The following is a 19,005-nucleotide window of genomic DNA, read 5'->3' as shown; positions in this document are numbered from 1 at the left end:
AGCGTTTATTTATTTAGCGTGAAGTGATGTAAATGCTTAAAGAGGCGCCTACCTTCAACATGCAGGAAGAGCAGAAGATCGCTGCGTCCGTACTTATTGGCGGCGTGGCAGCGGTACTGTCCGGCGTCCTCGCGCTCGGCGGCGCGCAGCGTCAGTGACGAGCGGACGCCCTCCGCTGTTCGCACTTCCGATATGGTCCATCTTGCATACAGACAATTTTCCTTTATATATCATTATGTGAGCTTATTAAATTAATGACAGTCATCATAAATATGTACCGATAGCTATCAAGGTCGAGTCTGCGGTCGCGATGCGTCCAGTGCAGGGTGAGCGGGGCATCGCCTCGAGCGATGCAGCTCAGCGCTGCGCTCTGGCCTCGCACGCTCGTTACATTCCGTGCAACCTCACTCGATGTACCGAAGTTCGCGGGCTCTAAAAGCAAATAAAAGAAATACAGTCTTATTCAAGATTTGTGACCTAAAGCTATGGTCGATACTTTCACAGCGACTTACCGTGCACTGTAATGTTCACATGTTTGACTAGCGGTGGTCCCACTCCATTATCCGCGCTGCAGCGGTACAGGCCCTGGTGCGAGCGGGACACCGCGCGCGCCGCGAGCACCGCACGTCCTGTTCCCTCATTCTTCGGATCTCCTGCGGTACCCCATTCAGAGCCCGTCACCTCCCACCGCTCAGAACCTTCCAGTCCACTGACGCCATCTTTTGCAGAAATATACTTTAAGGTACGATCCATTTTAGCTGGTTTATTAAGGTAAGAGCGAAACAAAATCTTCACCGTTACCATTACGTTGATGCATGTGTAAATGACACAGTGAAATCAAACAGCACATCTTAAGACAAAAATACAAACCTATTTTTCTATACCACGTCACAACTGGCGTGGGATATCCCTTAGCGACACATTCCAACTGCAGCGGCGCTCCCAGCAACACGGCGGAGTCAGCAGCCTCCGCGACCCACGAGGGAGCAACTAATTTTAATAAAAAGCCGCTATTCATTATTTGGCTCACACTGTGTCACACACACATTTCGACTGTGACCAGTTAAAGCTAAATTAATAAATACTAAGTAATTTAATTACAATTCGGATTATCATTTCTCATTACTTTTAAAATAATTTTATGGTTAAATCTCACTAACACTATAAATGTCTAAATGTATATTGCATTTTTCTATTGCGTTGTTTGATATTTGTGTCTGAAGGTAGAAAAGGAGGCTAGAAAGTGACATAGGCAACTATTTAGCGCAGTAAAACATGTCTTTCGTACAGGAAGACAAATTATGTTAATAAAACAAAATATTCCTATAAAAGGCGCAAACAGTGTAAATTTCACATTTTGGTCAAATGAAAGTTAATAAATATCATAAGAATTATAATATAGTTGAGAAAAAAAGCAAAAGATTTAATTTGTAAATTACATCACACATATTTGTGAAAGAGAGTATATGCGTGTGTGTGCGTGCGCGTGTTAGTCTTTTAGCTTAGGTACCTTTGACCGTAAGTGACGCAGTGTAGTTGACGGTGGCGGCATGGTTAGCGACTCGACACGTATACGCACCGCTGTGCTGAGCCGTCAATTCCGAAAACATCAGCAGTGAAAACTCGTTCAAGCTCTTCTCTTCGATCTAAATATACCGAATATACCCAGCGATAATAAAAATGAAGTAGCAAGTTATGTAGTAAACAGGTTTTGTTACAAAAAGAATCAAACCTGTAAATTAGGCGGCAAAGGCGTTCCATCTTTTAACCAAGAGAAGTACATGGGCTTGTCTCCCGACGACACTCCGCATAGCACTTGCACAGAGCTGCCTTCTGTGAGCTCCGGCGAGAACATGAATGGCGATATTTTGGGCGGATCTAGGCAACAGCACAAGATGTAATTAATATTAATGAGCTTTTAATTATTTGAAATTGATGTAATGACTGCAAATAGCTTACTTCTGACTTGAATTTCGATATCCCTGGAGGCGGGATGCGCGGGCGGGGCGGCCACCGAGCACGCGTAGTGGCCGGCGTCCTGGGGAAGCGCCGGCGCCAGCGTGAGGGCGGCCCCGCGCGCCGCCACCCGCCCCGCTCCCCCCAGCGCCGCCCCGCCGCGCCGCGACCACCGCACCGAACTGAGTACCGTGCGATGTTACATTCTTCTTTTTGTTTTTTTTAATCCGTTCATAATTAAAAATCGTGAATGATGCAAGTTGTATATGATGGCAATAAAACTAATTTAATTTTAGGCATTTATTCTAGAAATCAATTTTCCATGCATAAAATTGTTATCTAGATTAAATATTATTGTGAATGGATTTTTTCAAAAATAACTGTTTCAGAGTATGTTTTATGTGAAGTTTAGAATTATGCTATCAAATGCACCTCTATGGACCTGATCGGATATCCTGCGTAGGGGCACAGCAGCGTGAGGTTGTCGCCGGCCACGGCGCGCACCGGCCCCAGTGCCCGGATCGACGGGGGACCTGCCATCCAATAATATAATAATATAATAACATACCTGTGTTTTGCCTGCTATATTCCTATTTCTTTAAATATTCATATCAGACACAGAATAGTTATATATCTATTCTTCTATATAGAAGAGTACAGAAACTACGTATAGTATTCTAAGCGGCTCACACACACAGTGCGCATGGACGAGATCTTAAGTGGTTGGCGTCAGTGGTGAGTGCAGGTCGACACGCGTGATCGGTGGTCAATTTGGTGTTAAGATGGTGGTCAAAAATGATCGCGGCATTTCAAAAATGCCACAAGTATGTTGCGTAATATAATAAACTGTACTCGGATTTATCAAAACCAGAGGTCTCTTTTGCTATTCAACTTTTAATGTTTCTATTTGCACAATCGTTATAAAATATGTTAATATAATTTCATTTCAATACCTAACTTTATTTTGTCAACTATATTTATTAATACAAATTGGACAATATACTACGCAACAACCTTGCAATTTTCAGCTACATTTAAATTCTCAGCTGTCTCTAAGTAACAGGGCAATCTGGGTATTGAGTCTTGGTCTGGTAATGAAGAATTACAGAAATAAAAAAAAAAAAAGATCTCTCAAACGCATAAATGAAAGAATTTGATAAACTATAAAATAAAATTGATTGACATCCATTTACAATTCATGTATTAGAATTCCTTCGGCTAAAGATTATGTTACACGTAAACAGTTGTAGATACCATAAATGTTGAGTCGCGCGGAGTGGTCGACGGCGCCGAGCGGGTTGTGCGCGCGGCACGTGTAGCGGCCGCCGTCCGCCGGCGTGGCTGCCGAGATGTTCAGCAGCGACACCACCTCGCCCGACACCGTCGTCTCTTCTGATATGGAGTACCTGCCCGAGCGATACCGTTACCGGCTACACTGTCATCTTTGTTCATGTTTCATTTAACAGAGCTCGTTATTGTTACATATATCGTAGAAGGTGCCACCGCCAGCTCATTGCGACTGAATTCATGATACGGCAGAGCCTAGCTAGTGGAGGCGACAGGCGTGTCGGATCAAGTCTCGCTTTCCATTTGGGAGTCTTCGCGACAAGTTTCCAACGAAGCTAGGAACTGTTCCTCACGTTTCGTTGTACAGTGTTGTACGGTCTTCGTACATCACGTTGCGCGCTCTCAGCATTTTACGCCGATACGCGACATTTTAGTATTACATTCAGTTCGCATTCGATCACCATACAAATCGCGCGTTTTCATAACCATTAACCACACCATATAGAATTAAGACAATAAACGGATTATTGTACTTAATTCCTTTTATTTACCAATCATTCTAAAATACTCTGTACGGGCTCTACAACCCCGTACAAGTGTGATTTAAGTTGTGATTTATGTTCAATGTAAACATTTTGTGTAATTCGTTGCCACTTTGCTCAATTACCCATTTTATGCGCTCCCCATGTGGGATGATGATGGTAATATTGAAGCTATGTATGGCGGTATATTGTTAGAACGGTGGTGGTGTTTGTGGTACCTGTGTCTGGGAATGTAGCGGTCGAGCGGCTGCGAGTCGAGCAGCCACGCGAAAGCGGGCGGCGGCGTGGCGGCGGCGGCGCAGCGCAGCGCCACGGCGCCGCCCGCGCGCAGCGCCTGCTCTATGAACGTGTATTGGAGTTCCGGCGGAGAATCTGAGTGTGTTCAACAATTTATTTATTCCTAGAATATTTATAGTTATTAATAGAACAGCACATAATAAATAATAAACAAACATGCTATTATTATATATATAATTAATATGTTGCAGTAATTTAAGTTATGGGATTTGATTAGTACTTTTCCAGTAAGAGCAAGCAGAGTGTTGTATTCCTTCATATTGCCGTAAACCCATTTAATATAATTGTTATTGAAAATCCCAGAAATTTAACTTGATAAAAATTAGATAAACATTACTAGTTATGAACCAATGATATTGAATTTGCATATGAAATTTACAAACTCCACATTATCAGTGCGCGCTTGTAATTCATCCGCAGAGCCTCGCTCGTAGCATCATCCGGTCATTACATAACGTAGATTTATGCGCTTAATCGCACAATACGTTCCGGAAACAAACTCAATTTACTGATTGATTTCATCCTCTCAAACACTTTATAGGGATTGATGTTCCCCCGGCCCCCTCCCGCTGCCCGCTCGCTCGGGATCTCTCGCAGCACTAAATTAATGAAATCGTTTTTCATATCAGATTGGATCTTATACAACAATTCTAATTTACCTATTGAGACCCGAAACCCTTTAAATCTATTCGAGAGCACAGCGATAAATGGGGAATATCGTAATACCATTATTAGTTCAAAAATCAAAAAAGAAAAACATTTGCTTATAAACGTTTATTCGCAATTTGTTTCAATTTAGTCCATTGTATATACAATCGAAAAGCGTCGCTCTTATATAAAGTATTAAAAAGTTAATATCATAAATGATTTTTATATCGCTGGAAGTTAAGTCACGTCGCGTTATGATTGAGCCGAATTACTGTAATATTTAGTGTTATATCGGATTTATCTGTTTTCTTTGAGTGAATGGATAATGAAGTAGGTGCTTAACCTATATCTTCCTTTCACATTGATTACAAAAGGGTATATAATCATCACCATCAGCCCACAATATATGTTCCCACTGCTGTGACTCGGGCCACCTATAAGGGTTATGTAATAGGTATAGAAATCAAACACTCCATGGAGTATATTGTAATATGCTCGCTGATCCGTTCACTTGATTCGTCATAACTTGTCTTAGATCCATGCTGTTTTTATTTCGGTAGAATCTTTGAGAGTAATACCCACTTTTGTCTCCAATATTATTAATTGTTTCAGTAGTCATATAATAATGTGACAAGCGGCGTGGGCTTGACGGTGGTCAATTAAATTTGGGTCACGAGTCACGGGTGATTGACGCGGGGGTCAATTAGCGTCAGCCGGGAAAGGCCCGGGCGCACAGCGCGTCAGTCGAGTGTTGTTGGTGATCTATACTTACGCACACCTTTGTTATGAAATGGTACAATTACCTTTTTTACATCTCACAATTCTTAAGTACTTTGCTCCAAAACGATGTAATAAACGGGTTCTAGATTAAGAGTCAAAGACCATTTCTTAAGTCCTATAAATAAACACAGGATATATCTAACACATTTATACCGCAATTCCAGTATAAGCTCTCTTTATTCTTCGAACCGCAAGGGAACGTAAGTCCTGAATCTATGGTCACCGACGAGTACAATTTGGGGCTCTTTAGTAAAGTAAAGAGGTATCTTCTAGGAAAGCGCGTTCCATATTAGGCTACATCTTAGCTTACCATCAAGCAAGATTATGGTGAAGCGCTTCTTTAATGAACAAAAAAAACATTGGGAAATACAAAAACCTCTACAATTCACTATAATATAATACAAGGGACCTTGCTGCTCGCAAGCAAAATGCTAATTTAAGAAACGTGGTACGCTAAAAGAGAAGAAGCACCTACTCCCAAGTCTAACTTCAGCGGAGGCCTGTGCGCTGCGCAGGCCGGCGCGCGCGACGCACTGGTAGACGCCGGCGTGCGAGCGCGCGGCGCCGCGCAGCACGAGCGCGCCGCCCGCCGCGCCCGCCAGCACCGCGCCGTTGTGCACCCACTGCAGCGACGCGCCCGGCTCGTTGCTGCTGCAGTTGAGGCGCACTGTGCTACCCGCCTCCGCCACCTGTACACCTTGCTATTGTAACCATATCCATTTTGGGTTTCAAGCTTTTATCGGGATAAAATTATATCTAATGATAAGCATAAGTTGTTTATAAACGTCATTCGTTTCATAATATTAACGTACGTAATTAATTCACTTTTCAAATTGCCGTCGACAGAGGGCTTTTGAGGTACTGATCTTTGTCGTGAATAAAGGCTATTTTGTTCCATTATTGACCAAAATAAAACTTCGGTGTAAATAAACAGGCTATTTTTCTTTGATTTCCAAGATAACTCAATACGCTTTATTTATATCCTGTTTAAACAGTGCTCACCGTGAATTCTGGCTGTATGGTAACAGTAATATCAAGTTGCACGTCAAGTCTTATTTGAGCCGTAGCGTCTCCAAATACATTGTAAGCTTTGCAGAGCCAAGCTCCGTCGGTGTCTCGCGCGGCGCGCACGCACAGCGCCGCGCCGCCGCTCCACAGCCACACACTGCTCGATGCCTCCACGGGCTGCAGTCGCCCCTGCGACTCGCGGTACCAACTGCATAAAATAATATACTTAAATTATGGTGAGAACTCTAATATTTCACTGAATATAATTTTTAAAATTATTTATATTGTAAGAATGTAGACAGACAAAGGTTTATAATTTTGCTATTCATTCATATAACATTAGAAACAATTTATGAAAGTGCGATGATTACGTGTAGTGTGGCGGCGGGTAGTCCGTGCTGGCGCAGGGTAGGCACAGCAGCGCGCCAGCGGGCGGCGCCAGCTCGCGCGCCGGCGACACCACGCGCGGCGCCGAGCCCGCCGAGCTCGCTGCTAGGTACACGTATAAGTTAACAGTTAGCATACTTCGATTCTTACAAAAAGTATAATGAAGATTAACAATTAATAATGTTCAATTGCCTCTTACAAAATTGTAAATAAGACTATTAATATGTCATTTTATTTAACGGATGAAGGTGACCGGGGTTGTTTTTAAGAAGAGTGTCGTCAGCAAAACTGGATGTATTATTTGTTTGAATAAAGCATGAATTCTCGCAACTTAAACTAAAATTTATAAATATAATCTGTGTTCTTAATTTGAGTTTGAAAAAACATTCCTAAACATTATTTTGAACCTAATTGCAATCAATGAATCAGACTTGTTTTAGCAGATGCGTGACTATGTTGTTTGAAGTGCGGCTGCACGCCGACATAATATATAACTCTCAATAATTGGCACAAAATATTCTCTTTGAAATAAATGTAACTCACGGGGAAATAATAAATATAATAAGCTCCACGCGTGGAAAGTAAAACGATATTTTTAATAAAAAGCTATAGGTAATAAAGACAGGAACGCTATGAATAAATCTTGAAATGAGTTGTAATATTGAACGTCTGTGAAGTAAATACATTAAGCTGAACTTTGATATAAATTGAGTGGATCCAGTTGTGTAGTCGGAGTGGCAAATGTTGGCAATTTGCCAACTTTGTTAGTCTGGCGTTAACAAACGTGCAGCAGAGAACCTTCCTAAAGATTTGCCTCAATAACGACTTACACTGTAAGCCAAATCATTCGTTATATCTTCGATTCATTGTTGTATATGTTGTGAAAGATAGCAATTGAGTTTACCTGTGTTAGTTTGTTGTCATGTTTAAAATATTTTCGGGGATTACAAAAGAAGGAAGAGTACTAACGCAGCACATTGAGCAGCGCGGGGCGCGAGCGCTTGGTGAGCGCGGTGAGGTCGTGGCGCGCCAGGCAGCTGTAGGCGCCTGCGTCCGCCGCCGACACGCCGCGGATCAGCAGCGTGTCGCCCGCCGACAGGTAGCGCGATTCTGACACGTTCGAAATGTTACTCAAATATGTCATTAAACTTCCAAACGCAAACTCTAAAATAAAATATGATTTGTTAACCAAATGCTTCATAACGGCTAAATTACTTTTTATTGGCCACCTGACAAATAGTTCAACGTTTATTATAACTTCAATTATTCATGGCCGAAGGCCGAAGCATTGTTTATGTCTATAGATTTATTTGTACAATTTCAATAATATTATAAGGTAAGAAAACGACACCTCCATGTTTTTGCTCGACGTCAAATTGAATGAATTCGTATTGTTTACTTTCAGTTCACGTTCACTCATTAATATTCAGACGCGCGCGTATTAAACACAATATCGGAAGTAATATTAAGTTACAATAAGTGTTTATAGAGGACGTAGCGTGAATAAATTAATAAATCCGCATAATTGAATTGCAAGATTAGTAAGTTGGACGAGATAAAACGCTGGTAGGAAGATTACACAAGAGTGTGAGGGAGCGCCATACATCACGTCAGCCTGAGTTACCGCCGCCCCGATGAGATATCGCTTTAATTAATATCGCCTTGTAAGCCGAACTACCTACTGCTTTTATATAGTATAAAGAACTACCGCTCGTGTGCAGATTAGCTCGATGTGATGCAATTTATTAGTCTCACGGTGCATAGAGCCGGTCAATCGAGGCGCCGAATTTTCTCAGGTGGTACGATAGTGTTAAGAATAAAAGAGTGTTTAGAATCAATTGAATCCATCAGTTCATTGATCTGTAATGGGTACATAACGTACAATGGTATCAATTGTCAATTACGTTTTATCACGCGCGTGAAGGGCAGTATCCACCATTTTCTCATTTCAGGTTATCGCGAAGTGGCATGTATCGAATTTGTTAAGTTTTAATGGAGGGCGTTAAACCGACGCGTGCGAGTTATTGCAGTCATTATTCCACTTTCAATGGAAGCCTTCAGAGTTAATTCGTTCGAGACGGTTGCGCGACGAATGGGCTTGAATATTCTCCGTTCGACAAACTCGATAGGTAGTACGAATGATAGTGTCTAACCTTATTGTGTCTAGGAATACCTACCGTATATCGTAATTTATTTTAAACAAATGTTGTACGGTAATTATATGTCTCGACATGAGGAATCACAAAATAGTACTCTCTCTATTCTGTATTAACAGCATAATATTGAGCGAAGTAAACCAATATAAAAGCGGCTTGCATTCATTATTTATTGGCGGTATTATTTGAAAACGTAAATCTCATGTCAAAGATACTTTCAAACTGAGACATTAATTTTTAGAGCTCGTCTTGCAGGCTTCGTTAATTAGCGACCGAGCGGGTCTCGTCGGATGATAGATTTATGGACACCCACTTTACGGTGTCCACTTTTCCCCCTTCAGCGCTATTTATGTGCGTCAATAATTCAACAGGAAAAGGATTTTCCCTCTCTTGTTACTTTAGCTTTTGATGATAAAAGTTTTGAGACGCTTTTTATAAATATAACAACATTGCTACAAATTGATTCCGACAGGGAGAGCAAATTATAACTGAGTGAATTAAAATTTACTTGAACATTTAATTTCAGGAGATCTAAGTGTTAGAGATTCTTAAAGATAATATAATGAAACAATTGAGAATGCATGCCGCTTCATATTGACGGCATTTACATAAATTAATGTATAGGTATATTACGATAGATAGATAGTACTTCAGTGTATTACATGCAATCCACGAACGTCATTGCACTTTTTTATTATCAAATTGTAAGGCAAAAGTATGGTTAGGGCTAGACGCACCAGGCGCGGGCGCATCGACAGAGAGCACGGTGTCGGCGCGGTACCACAGAGCGGCGCGCGCGGGCGCCCCGCTCACGCGGCACGTGAGCGCCGCCACGCCCCCCGCGCCCGCCGCCGGCGCCTCCACTGCCACCTCCCAGTTGCCGTCCGCCACTGCACAGCGGATGTCAATATCAATAATTGCAGCAAATGACAGCGGGCAGTATCCGCTCGCAAAGTTTACGTAATTACACAATTATTAATGCTATAATGCTCAAGCAGAGAATCAAAAGCAATGGTGATAATATTTTCAAATTTCTTCAACAAATAAAATTTATGAACCTTAGTCTTTCTTGTAGCTATTCACACATAACCCGATTGCACTATCCAATGAAATCAAAGGATAATACTGGCGGCATGACACGGCTTCGTTCCTTTTTCCTCACATAAATATAAGTTAAGTAAAGATAAAAGTGATAGATAATTCTTATGATATAAGAGTAAATTTGTAATATATGAGCAGTTTTTTTTTTAATTAAATCAACCATAATCTAATATTGGCTTTTTAAACAACCTTGAAATTATCATTAATAAATAAAAACAATTTATTGAAATACAAACGTATATACCGTCACTACAGATTGTTATTGGTCAAGGGAATTTGAGATTATATTAATGATCACATACGTTTTTTAGTCTATAACTACACCAAATTGCAATAATAGAATTGTAACAGAGAACGCGACATTAAACATTTTTGGTTTTACATAATATGCATCGCGACCATATATTGCAAAAGTTACATAAATAGCAGCCAATTCGGCAAATCTATTGCTTTACGGTATGTGCCTGGCTTGTTCTGTGACAATACAAAATCACGGCTGCAATTTCGCTGCAGTTCTCATATTTCACTGCAGTTAGATAATTCCTACACAACATTCAAAACAACTAAAACCATAACATCGTGGATGCCCTACGTGGTATTACTTTTCCTTATTGAGTTTGTCCCTACTGTATGGAGGCTTTGTCTTTAATATTATTTGTATCTTAATGGTATTAACAAGTGGTTTTCAAAGTTTGTTCTTTTAATTTAATATAAGCAATTCTTTTACTTAAGACTTGATTAAAATGTTATCATAGTTCAAACTCGACGTATCATTTATTTATTCAATTAGTTTTAGAAAACTTTTTGGAACAGTCGTAACATAATTTGTTTTTGATAATATAATGAATAAATCGCGCTTAAAATCCGTTAAAGTTTTTAATTTCTGATTTCTTATTATTTATCAGTTATCACCGAAGTAATATCTCAAATATATTAAATGTTTCAGGTGTGAACTCAAAATCAAGATCAAAAAGGTGTCAAGAGACACCCGGATGGAACGAAGTTCCTTTCGTTTCTATAAGTGTGAGAGAGAGAGAGAGACGCTTGAGAGAGAGAGAGAGCTTACAATAGCTTACTATAGCAAAAAGTGTAGTTACAACTTTTTGTGAGAATTTTTTCCGTCTAGCCCCCTTTCACAAGGCGCGATAAGAAACTTCGTTCCAAAAATTAGCATATTTATGTTACATATATATACTGTTGATCACAAATAAATGAGCGTTGAACCTGGCACAATGTGCACGTCTCTAGAGACGATGGTCCCGTGGGCGTTGTCGGCCCGGCAGCGCACGAGGCGTGGCCCGCTCGCCGCGAACGCGCCCGCCGGCAGCAGCTCCAGCGTGCCGTTCGGGTGAATCCGCCTGAGACACCACACCGAGTTACAACAAATATTTTATTACCATTACGTAGCTTAAAAATATGTCTAAATATTTTAAATTGTCCCTTTATGTTTTTTAATTCCAATCATTATTAGGATATACACGTAAGATTATTATGTCATATATAATGTCGAATTACTGAATTATTTTGTCGTTTACAAACTTGTAAATTATCACAAAAATTGTCTATTTTGTTTCTGGGAAAATAAGCAACTTTTTCAGGTCGAAAAATAACTGGAACGTTGAAAGTAATGGAGAATATTCTAGAGACAATGAAAAATTAACGTGAATTCATCAGAGCAGGAACAAACAGTGCTAACGAGAGCCATTTTTTAGAAAATGGTGAAGTAATGGCCACGGCGCCGGCCACAATTTGTCCTCGTGTAATTACAGCTGACGCGGGGCGCCTGTCGCAGCGCTTCTCTTCGCTTTTCTTAACGAATATTCAAATTTACTAACTCATGTCGTGTCACCGAGGCTCCTTGCGACGGAGCGTGCCTTATTAAATGCACTTTACACCATGTCGTGTTTTCAACATTATTGGCACAATCTATGCTTGTTCATAGAATTTTAAAATATGCAATTAGTTTTTTTTTTTAGTAGAGAGTCGAATGTTTGCGTAGTTATTGTATTATTTGACTTGTAAATAAACTAATTTAAAGTATACTATGGAAGATAATAATGATGGGCCAATTACTCATCACACAGATTAGCATCATTACCTGACTCCGGGCAAGTCTGTGAGCGGCGCACCGTCGTCAGCGAGCCAGGTGAGGCGCGGCGGGGGCGCGGGGCGCGCGGCCCGCGCCGCGCACGCCACGCGCGCGCCCGCCGTGCGCGCGAAGCGAACCAGCGCCGGCGGCTCCTCCGTGAACACGGGCCCCATGCGCGACAGCCCGTCCGACCACACGCCTGCTGACGTTTCATATTGTTGCATACTTTTGCGATGATAGAGACTGCGTTCTGAATATATTGTGCCTATAGTATATAGGTAATACCCGGAAGCAAATGTTAGTTTTTCTCTAAATTTACATTTTTGGAGCCTTTTTAAACGAAGTCTGCTTTTACAAGTGATTTTTTAAGTTTGAGTAAAAATGCTTTATGTTTTATTCTGTGATACATTGCTTGTTATCGAAAATATTATGACTTACTAGCTGACCCGGCAAACGCTGTTCTGCCTTACTCTTATCATTTAGGGGTATGAAAAATAGATGTTGGCCGATTCTCATAGATACCGGATAAATATGAAAAATTTCATCAAAATCGGTCAAGCCGTTTCTGAGGAGTATGGCAACGAAAACTGTGACACGAGAATTTTATATATTAGATTATGTAAGATAATTGTATTTCTCAGTTCTCAATTATTTTTGTTGTTGATTTAATTTAGTTTATATGTTTTAATAATAAGGAAAGACGAAGTCCAAATTCGTAAACGCACTACGCATTTGGAGGAAGCTTATGTATCTGGCGAGGCTGTGATGTGGAGTTGAGCGGAATCTCGCCACAGAGCGCCGAACTGCGAGCCACTTAAAAGTCCAACAGCAAAAGTGGAGTTTCAAACTGTTCGACCTAAAAAAGCGGAGCAACTTGGCGATTGTCCTCAGAAGCGTAATTCTCTTAAGTTTCTAGTTTACTGTTTGTTCGTGTTTTCGTTTTATCGCTAACTTGCGACTAACTATAAAAGTTTATTACCTCAGTATTCCAAATTTCTTATCAACTTCATAAGTTTATTCGAATTTTAGCATAGAGTATGAGTGCTGATAAGATGTAGAAAGTGAATTAAGTTTTCACACAATATTTGCACTAATTTCATCTTTGTTAAATGAAACAAGGGCCCGGCCGTGCTTTTAATTACTGCGCGAACGCGTGCAATATCCAGCGCTGAATTGATTTAATCAAGGCGTGTTCCTGACATAATTGTGAAGTAGAAAGCGCGGCAAATTGAAACATTATTTAGGCAGAATTCAGTTATAGTCGACGGTACATTGGCTGAGCGAATTAATTGAATTGAATATCGGTATTTTCGCGCAGGTAAGGCCGGCCTTGCGTAAGCGATTTGTCGAGCATCGATTGCATTTTAGTCACTCGCTTTGTTAATTATTACACGGACAAGTGTTTAAGTAGCAAATAGTTGGAGTGCGGTGGGTGCTACGCCGGTGGCAAGTTCCGAAGTTTCCTGAACTTTGTACTCGAGTTATCTTGTCGCTTTCCACTCATTATTCTAGTGCAGTTCCAAAGCTCGTTGCCAGCTGAATGTGTGCCTCTGCACAGACACGTTAATTTCATATTAAATGTGAGAGCGCCGATCTATCGCCTCCCTTATCTGTAGTCATGTTAGAGGTTCGAATAATAGCAACCGTACGGAATTCTCGTTTAATTGGATTGGCTTTATGTCGGTGGAGAGAACAATGCGCGTCTTGTGAAACCGAATCTACCGGTCTGTGGGGCAGAGCCGCAGCTATCAGCTACCGGCCGTACTGCGGAATACACGATGAGCGAACAGCGGCATTGTTCGGACTTGACGTGTGCTGGCGTTTGTGGTATTATTCAGTTTGATTATTCAATAGTATTAATCAAATATACTTTACCCCATAGTTTCTGTAATGTGAGGGATTTAGTAACATTATAGAAGTATAATATATTCTAGTTACTAGTATAATGCAAGTCGTTCATTTCTGGTATCCCTCCGCTTCCTCTCGGAATCATTTCTCAATGAACGTGAATTCCGTCCACGGATTTTCAATTCGAGCTTCGGTAAAAATATTCGATTGAAGATTTTGACGAATTATATAGATGTGTCTAAGTTTATATATATCTCCTTTTGAAACGCGTTCATAAACTTGATTAAATTTCGAAATTTTTGTATCAGGTCCTCATATCTCACTTAGTAGTTGTAATTATAATGTTACAAACCAAACGCTTTTTGAATTAGTGATAGATACATAAGATGAATTACTTATTTTACATAATCGAATGTTATTCCTACAAATATGAAATGGCAAAGGTACAGGGTGGGCATTGGCACGGGTGTAACCTAATTCGTAGTAAGTTACCATAATATTGCACTTACTGTTGAACACTGAGGTGAGGAAGATCAGGGTAATGTGGAACATGATGCTGCTTCGCTGTCACCTGTAGACAAATTGTATTTTATATCATTTATTTTAAATTTTTAATTTATAGCATAAAATGCGAATCAAACGAAACTCTGGATTTCTTCTCATTTCTATGGTTATTTAATTTTTTAAACAAAAGACTTCAAAACTCCTTATTGCTTGTAAAGTTGTTATTTGATTTGTTGAAAATATTTAAAGTTTACGCATTAAAATCCGAATGTACTCTGAAATAAATACACCCAATATAATACGTTCTGAAGCTTTATATAAGTCAATTATTGATTCTGAAATGATTTAATTATAAATTCTAATGTCATCGCAATTATTAATAAACAAGAAGTAAGCGATCTTTTAAGCGTTTTATTTTTATCCGGTATCCAGCCCTGAATACGGAGGTCAACTTATTACAAAGTTAATTTCGTTACAAAATGCTAGCGCTAACCCAGCTTAGGCTGGAATCGAATTAAATATTTAGGGGCGAGGCACACGCTCGTTGAACTCTAAGCTCACATTTCGCGTGCCGTTATGTGTACTCATTGACGACTATAAGAATTCTCCAAGTTCTGCGAATTTGTGACCGTATTTTTAGTAAAACCAAAGTAACTGTTGAATACTAAGGCCATCTATTTTTGAGTTATTTTATATAAAAGGGTAATGTTATTACATTTGTATTTTAATAAAGTACCCATTAAAAAAATGTGTACTGCTAAATAAGAGTTGTATCTAATAAAAATAGATAAGGTAACAAAGATATTTTAACGGATTTTTAACGCGATTTATTTATTATATTATTTAAACCGACGTTTAAAAAACTTTACTGCGAGGATGGTCACGATGAGAAACAAATCGCGTTTGAAATCCGTTTAAAAGTTTTTATTTTCTAAATGTGTATTACTTGTTTGTTAAAAAACTTTTCTATATTTTGTTTTAAAACCCTAGGTAAAACAAAAAATAACTTTGAGCATATCGCAGCTAGTTTTTATTCGGTCGAAGGAGTCGATGCTACAAGCTCGCTCGGCCGTAGCGTCTTATGATTACAGCGTATTGTATGTAGTGTGTACGAACTAAATTGAATATTGAATTTGTTATGAGTGGCTTGACTGGGACATAATTCAATACGATAAGACGACAATGTAGTTACAAGCTTGTAGTCTGCGTAAACGAGAACATTTTAATGATTATTCGATTACTTTATCTTAAAGTGGCTTTTGTGTTTGTCTGTACTAAAATTATAAAGATAAATTATTTGTATACTTGTAATGTTGTCACATAAAATCTACTGATCACTATTAAGTTTATTTTTAATTTATTTATAAGAAAGGCTTATCTACTATTTAAATATACATGAATACATTAGTACTTATGTATCTAAATTATAGGTAGGCACAGTTTTACCAGTATTTAAAATAAAAATAAATATTCTACATAAAACTAGAGATAACGAAATTAAATATAATTGGCTTAAGGCATTAAAAATTTGCCTTTAGAATATGCTCAATTTAGAAAAATTAACATCTGTAATCGTCGGTAAATATTACATTTTAAAATAAGTTTTAAGGGGGAGTTCGAACCATGTTCATTTTTCGAAAATCTCACGTACATTGGGCAAAAAGTACTAAGCCAACAATTATAGAGAGGCACATTGAAGAGAAAATTGAAGGAATTTGTGACAACAGTGATGGATAGTTTATCTCATTGTTCAATAATTTATATAGGCGTAGTAGCTGTGACGAGTTTCTAACTGTATTGTTTTTGGTGATATAATAAGTTATACTAGATTAAGTGCTATGAACAAACTTTTTTTAAACCTATTCAATCCAAAAATAGAGAATGAGCTATACTGTACTTTTTTGAACATATTAATAATAAGGTTCTTTTATGTTTAGTTGTATAAAAGAGTTATAAAAAAATAAAACAATACTGGACTGATTTTTAAAACTCTTTCACAGTTAGAAAGCTACAACTTTACCGACATCACTCTAATATTATAAATGTGAAAGTTTGTTTACTTGGATGTTTGTTCGTCAATCACGCTGAATCTACGGAATGGTTTTTTATGTAATTGGTATACAGACAGGGTATGAGCTGACTTGGGTGATAAGATAAATAACGCTTGCGAATCCGCGGGTAATATCCAGTAGGCTACATTATAATGTAGCCTATATCTTATACAATTCATAGCTCAAGAAAGTCTGGATGGTTTTTGTGATCTTTTTTAAATGTATTTTTATTTTTTTATTTACAATATCAATAACTCACATGATTAGTAATAATACTATATTTTAAAATAATAGAATGGATTATGTATTTCCTGTAACAATGCAATTGATACTTTTGTTGTTACAACATAAAATGGTTTCATAAAAAATATTATGCAATTAAATTAGTTGTGAAAGTGGTTAAAAAGTATTTAAAGTATAAAAATGATAGTCGCGTTGCCAAGTTTTGATAATGATAAACATTATTATCTATGTTTATTATACATTTTTTTTATTCATTTCGTTTGATTCTTTCGAAACTCCACCGACTCTAATGTCAAAGTATGATATCCTATTCAAAGGTTGCCTGGTAGAGATCGCTTTAAAGCATTAATGCCGCCTATTTAACATTCAAATGTTTCTTTCATTTCTTGTTTTCGTTTCGTCTGTTAATCTTCCGCATTTATATGTTTTATTTTAATATCTAGTATTATTTGACCAACAGATATGTGAGCAGTTATAAGTGTAGTAAGTGTGGTGAGCTCACTTAGCAGAGTAAGTGGCACTGTCACTCCAGGTACCTCGTTCTGTAGGCAAAGAGTTGTAGTTTATTTGGCAAATCGAAACATGTAGATTCAACAACAATCATCGTTTATTTATCATGACCAAACAGGTATTATGAAAAATTCTTATATTAAACATATAATTTTAGGTTGCTTGGAAGAAATCGTTCACGAGCGATAAAACCAGCATAAGCTCTGTGCCGTGTAATAACCGCTCTGTTTCCACGTATGTACAATAACGTGTATTCATTCATTCATGAATACTTCTACTCATATTATAAACGCGATAGATAGTTATCCTTTTAAATCAAATTTGTTACGTAAACATTTTGTAGTTACTAGTTTTTTTTAAGATATCACAAAGGTGAAGCCGGTAGGTAATTTATATGCCATAACTAAGCGTTAATTGTGTAAGTTAGATTTTTTTCAATATAATATGTTATTTTGATTAAGTTAAAAGGTAAAATGTAAGTAATACAGTTTTTGTTGTGAAATTTAAATAATGCAAAGTACAATATGTGGAGTTAATATAATTATCGTTCAACCAAAGCAATAAAAAATAAAACAAGTGTTATATAAAGTCATGCGTTCTACAGCTCCTAGTCCATTCTTCCACCTCATAATCAGCTCTCGTGTCCGACGCGAACGTCCGAACTTTGAAAACTAACAGCTCTTTTAACATTATTCAGTTCTTGTTATTTTCAGAGTGTAGATTTTTATTTTTTCTTATGTTGAATTTCATTATTATAATAGCATAATTATAATAACCGTTTTTATTGCTCGTAGTAATTTTCTTAAGATTTCTACGTTTATTAATATTTTAGGTATTTATTTGTTTTAATTTTCTTAAAAAAACTTTAATATCTGTCGATTGCTTAATGTATCTAAGTTTTGAACAAAAGACCCTACTAATCCATACAGTCAAAAAATTAGAAAGTCAGGCTCAAATCGAATGAGGTATTACTTTTATACAAATTAAACATATAGATAATATTTAGTTCATTTTTTTATCGGAATATTAAATTAACATTTAGTTTAAACTATAAAAAACTTTTTGTATTTTCAATGTTTCATCCCTTTTAGAAGCTAACACTTATAAGTACAATTTATTTAAATAATACTTTACCATTAAGATGTCCGTATCCTAAATAGCACTCACTACACAATCACCAAGGAAAGTTAAAGTTCGGCAAACTCGTAGCGTCGTAGCCGCGCAGCTACGTAACTGCGTAGCGGACCGCACGGCATGTACGACTCGGTTCGCGGCGCAGGACGAACTGACGTCCGAGCTAAGGGTCTACGAGCGGCTCTTACTGTGAAGCGATTGAGTTGAAGACCTTTAAACCCAATTGTCTTAAATTAAGTAAACTTTTCCAACGATTGCTGCTTTGATTAAAAAAAAATGCATTGGTGCATTTAATTACGTTTTAGATTTTTTTTTAAGAATATTTACTAAGGTTTTAATACATTTAGGATCTAAGGTTGCTTAATAATACATCTAATTTTATTTTATACTATATGATTACTATAAAAATCAAATATTCTTAAAAATACTTCTGTGCAGTAATTATTTACGGAATGAAAGCATTT

General features: G+C 38.1%; 2 protein-coding genes and 2 long non-coding RNA genes across 4 annotated transcripts in view; all 4 read right to left on the bottom strand.

The window, feature by feature from the left end:
- Nucleotides 1-2,108, bottom strand: part of LOC119838783 (Down syndrome cell adhesion molecule-like protein Dscam2) — a 12,505-nt gene extending 10,397 nt beyond the window's left edge. Inside the window, exons 1-7 of the mRNA XM_038364885.1 lie at nucleotides 1,960-2,108; nucleotides 1,733-1,878; nucleotides 1,511-1,646; nucleotides 871-990; nucleotides 513-719; nucleotides 279-432; nucleotides 53-201 (exon numbers count right to left, since the gene is read on the bottom strand). Coding sequence (XP_038220813.1) covers nucleotides 53-201; nucleotides 279-432; nucleotides 513-719; nucleotides 871-990; nucleotides 1,511-1,646; nucleotides 1,733-1,855 — 889 coding nt within the window. The 5' untranslated portion in view covers nucleotides 1,856-1,878; nucleotides 1,960-2,108. The remainder of the gene's footprint in view (nucleotides 1-52; nucleotides 202-278; nucleotides 433-512; nucleotides 720-870; nucleotides 991-1,510; nucleotides 1,647-1,732; nucleotides 1,879-1,959) is intronic.
- A 2-nt stretch (nucleotides 2,109-2,110) lies between these two features.
- LOC119838832 lies at nucleotides 2,111-3,347 on the bottom strand. The gene is made up of 3 exons (XR_005288220.1): nucleotides 3,211-3,347; nucleotides 2,399-2,489; nucleotides 2,111-2,138 (listed from the first exon to the last, which is right to left on the bottom strand). It is a non-coding gene; the product is annotated as an uncharacterized LOC119838832 (long non-coding RNA).
- Nucleotides 3,348-3,915: 568 nt separating this feature from the next.
- Nucleotides 3,916-12,340, bottom strand: LOC119838782 (Down syndrome cell adhesion molecule-like protein Dscam2; the record flags this gene model as incomplete). The annotated part of the gene is made up of 8 exons (XM_038364884.1): nucleotides 3,916-4,157; nucleotides 5,986-6,211; nucleotides 6,504-6,726; nucleotides 6,890-7,007; nucleotides 7,875-8,015; nucleotides 9,799-9,951; nucleotides 11,387-11,520; nucleotides 12,261-12,340. Coding segments are annotated over 8 exons (1,317 nt in total), but the record flags the coding sequence as incomplete, so codon positions are not given.
- A 2-nt stretch (nucleotides 12,341-12,342) lies between these two features.
- On the bottom strand, nucleotides 12,343-18,679 carry LOC119838835. Its single transcript, XR_005288221.1, has 3 exons — nucleotides 18,542-18,679; nucleotides 14,609-14,670; nucleotides 12,343-12,453 (listed from the first exon to the last, which is right to left on the bottom strand). It is a non-coding gene; the product is annotated as an uncharacterized LOC119838835 (long non-coding RNA).
- Nucleotides 18,680-19,005: the final 326 nt, after the last annotated feature.

This window comes from Zerene cesonia, unplaced genomic scaffold, assembly GCF_012273895.1.
Source record: "Zerene cesonia ecotype Mississippi unplaced genomic scaffold, Zerene_cesonia_1.1 Zces_u005, whole genome shotgun sequence".
NCBI lineage: Eukaryota > Metazoa > Arthropoda > Insecta > Lepidoptera > Pieridae > Zerene > Zerene cesonia.
The sequence above is the reverse complement of the archived record's forward strand: the minus strand, read 5'-3'. Positions and strand labels throughout refer to the sequence as shown.